Here is a 3,678-nt window from a genome sequence, read left to right on the forward strand (position 1 = left end):
GAAGAAGTTCCGCAGTGTTTTGCCTACTTCACTTTTGTCATTAAGTAAGAATATCCAAACGGCTCTTTGAGAAGTCATCAACAACGGTCAAAAAATACGTGGCACCACAAGACGCCCGTATAGAGTACGGACCCCATAAATCACAATGAATCAAATCAAAAGTCCCTTTAGCATTGTTTTCACTAGAATCAAACGTACCTCTTGTCTGTTTGGCTTTTGAACAAACACCACATATCCTATTTCCACTATCACATCTAATGTTCAAATCAGGAAGAAGTTTAATTACTTTCTTAGAGGGATGACCCATTCTCTTGTGCCATAACTCGTATGACGCTTCAACCTTTGCTTTGTGAACTTTGCTTGAGCACACACCTTTGAAGCAGTAGTGCCCTCTGCGTAGTTCACCCGCACCAATCACCATCCTTGAAGTGTGGTCCTGTATAACACAAAACTTATTAGTGAATTGGATATTACAATTTGACTCTTCTAATAATTGCGACACAGATATCATGTTACAATTCAAACGAGGAACATAAAGCACATCAGTAAGCTTCATGTGCTCATTCAAAATGACGATCCCTTTCTTTATTGCCATGACATGCTTTCCATCGGGCAATCCAACCTGACAACCGGTCACGGTCTCGGTATTACGCAAGTAGTTCAGGTTTCCTGTCATATGGTGCGAAGCTCCTGTATCAATTATCCAATTCATACCTGTCAACTTCTCGTTTGTGCTGGGTTTGCAAGAATTCATCAGATTAAGAAAAGTGGACCACTGTTCATTAGTCAATCCACCGAATGTAGTGCGATCTCCCTCTGTCGCGTGGGTCGGTTCAGAAGTTTGCCCTACCGCTTGTGCAGCATTTGCTCTCTGTCCGCCTCCACGTCCACGACCAGATTTACCTTGTGTTCCTCGGCCTCAAGCTTTCCCACTCCCAGTAGATCTCGACCGGTCTCCCCACCAATCCGGGTAGCCGATAAGTTGGAATCAACTCTCAGCCTCATGTCCTGTTCGTTCGCAGTTTGTGCACACTCCAGATTTCTCTTTTGTATCGTGTCCCAATCTTTTTGTGCCACCTTGTGCTTGCACAGCAAAGCTCACCGCCTCTTTTCTTTCTTCTTTGCCGCGGGTCATGGTTTTCAGCCGCTCCTCTTGTATTACCATCGCATAGGCTTTGTTCAAGCTTGGCAGCGGATCGATGCCCAAAATATTGGAACGCACTGTTCCATATACTAAGTCATCCAAGCCCATCAGAAACTGATGGACTCTTTCTTCTTCTCATCTCTTCTCCAGTTTTGCAGCGATGTTGCAGTTGCAGCCCGCACAAATGCATGTCGGAATTTGCTCATAATTAGCAAGTTCTTCCCAGATTTGCTTCAGTTTGCCATAATATGTCACGATTGGGAGACCGACCTGTTTGCTGGTCGCAAGATCTGCCTTGAGTTTTTGAATTCTTGGCCCATTGCCCACTGAAAACCGTTCTTTGATGTCGTCCCATAGGTCCTTCACAGCCTCCCTGTACGTGGTTGTAGAGCGTAGGCTTGGTTCTATCGTGTTGAGGATCCATGAAACCAGCATCGAGTTTACAGTCCACCAGTCTTCCAACTCCGGTGAATCGTCCGTGGGCTGAGATATAGTTCCATCGAGAAATCCGATTTTCTTCTTGGCTCGGAGCGCCATTCGCATTGCTCGAGCCCATTCCTCGTAGTTATCTCCTTTCAATTGGACTTGGGTAATTATATTACTCGGATTGTCATTGGCCGCCAGGTAGTACGGTGAGACTACCTTTCTGCTTCCGCCCTCACCTTCATTCTGCTTCTCTCTTCCATCCGTCATGATCGATCGGCCAAAGCAAGATGTCTCCGTTTCCTTCTTGATTTCAGCAAAGAACAAATACCGGCTTTGACTGACTGTCGTAAAGAGAACCCTGTAGAATCCTCAGAGATTTGCTTCACGAGCAATGATCTGGAAAAAAAATCAAATATCGTAGCCACCAGCTTTGACAATCGAAAGCAAATAGAGTTCTACAAACTCTTCACCGATCTGCTCCACGAACAGAGGTAAGAGAAGATCGAATGAGCAATGATCCGAAATAATCAAATATCGCAGCCACCAGCTTTGACAATCAAAAGCAAATAGAGTTCTGCGAACTCTTCAGCGATCTGCTCCACGAATAGAGGTCAGAGAAGATCGAATATTGCAGGCTCAGAAGGCGGTGCGAAATTCGAACGAATCGTGCTCTGATACCATGAGAAACTCGAGTTTGAAGGGAGAGATTTTCTTTCTATATCTTCTGTCAGCCGATCATTACAAGATATATATATATATATATATATATATATATATATATACAGAGGTAGAGTTAGTTCCCTCTTGTGATTAGGATACAAACTCCTAAATGAATAATGAAAACCAAAGCAAGAACCACTAAGATACATACACCAGATAGGACTCATACAGCAAGAGATAAGGCTACGCTAAGAAGGCGCGGGCTTAATACTGCTGGAAGAGTATGGATGGTGGACCATACCCAAGCACTTGCAGATTTTGGTAAAGCTCTTACCACATGTATCTCTTTTGACCATTTAGTTCAAGCCTCTCTTGGACCCAAGTCCATTCAGTTCAATCTTCACTACAGAACCCATTGAAGCTTTTGAAGGTATGGAACTCTTCTCTCATGTTATTACTAATGAGGAGAATTATGTGTTATGTGAAGTGCCCTCTAATGAAGAGATTATAGAGACAATTTCCAGTATGGGCCCATTAAAGGCTGCAGGCCCAGATGGCTTACATGCACTCTTTAATCAATCGGCTTGGGATGTTGTTGGACCTGAATTTTGCCTTCCATTCAAAAGGCTTTTATTGAGAAGCAATTTCCACCTTCAATGAATAATTTTTTACCGGTTTTAATCCCCAAAAAAGAATCTCCAGAGAACCCTTCGCACTATAGGCCCATTGAACTTTGCCAAGATAATTGCAAGTAGGTTTTGGCCTTTGCTCCAAAAAATCATCTCACCTTCTCAGAATGCCTTCCTTCCTGGCAGACATATTCATGATAATTATATGAGCCCGGATCTCCTGCCCCTGAGAACTCTGCCCACATTTATTGTAGTCATATATGGAGAACATCTCATCCTCTGCATAATATTATGCAGGTGGAGATTTTTCAATTCACGGGGGATAGTTTATTGTGGATAGGCGTGGATAGAGTTCTCGTGGGCAGGAGATCCGGAGTTATCCATACAATGAAGAAGAAGAAAAGTCGGGTTAGATCTTTTATGCTAAAATTAGATATAACTAAGGCATACGACAGGGTGAATTGGACTTTCTTACTTAAAATTCTGAACTTATTGGGCTTCTCCGATGAATTTGGGGCTCTAATCTCCACTCTAGATATCTTTGTTTTGATTAATGGGGAACCCACCAACTAATTTCAGCCCTCGAATCCGTCAATGATGTCCTCTATCCCCTATTTATTTCTGTTGGTTACTGAAACTTTCTCCAGAATGCTGAATCAGCTTCAAGAGTCCCGTCAAATTCATGGATTTCAAGTTCATAGACATGGGCCCACGATTTCACACCTCATGTATGCAGATGATCTCTTTATATTTGGTCAAGCTTCCATGAAGGAAGTTGATAATATCATGAAGGTTCTTGATCAATACTGTCAGTGGTCT

The 3,678-nt window shown here is 42.9% G+C and overlaps 1 protein-coding gene across 1 annotated transcript; it reads right to left on the reverse strand.

Moving 5' to 3' along the window:
- Nucleotides 1-1,279: 1,279 nt before the first annotated feature.
- On the reverse strand, nucleotides 1,280-1,837 carry LOC148804213 (uncharacterized). Its single transcript, XM_088900084.1, has one exon. The coding sequence runs from the start codon at nucleotides 1,835-1,837 to the stop codon at nucleotides 1,280-1,282; it is 558 nt and encodes a 185-aa protein (XP_088756210.1).
- Nucleotides 1,838-3,678: the final 1,841 nt, after the last annotated feature.

This window comes from Nelumbo nucifera, chromosome 1 (genome assembly GCF_055504915.1).
Source record: "Nelumbo nucifera cultivar China Antique chromosome 1, China Antique-T2T, whole genome shotgun sequence".
Classification (NCBI taxonomy): Eukaryota; Viridiplantae; Streptophyta; class Magnoliopsida; order Proteales; family Nelumbonaceae; genus Nelumbo; species Nelumbo nucifera.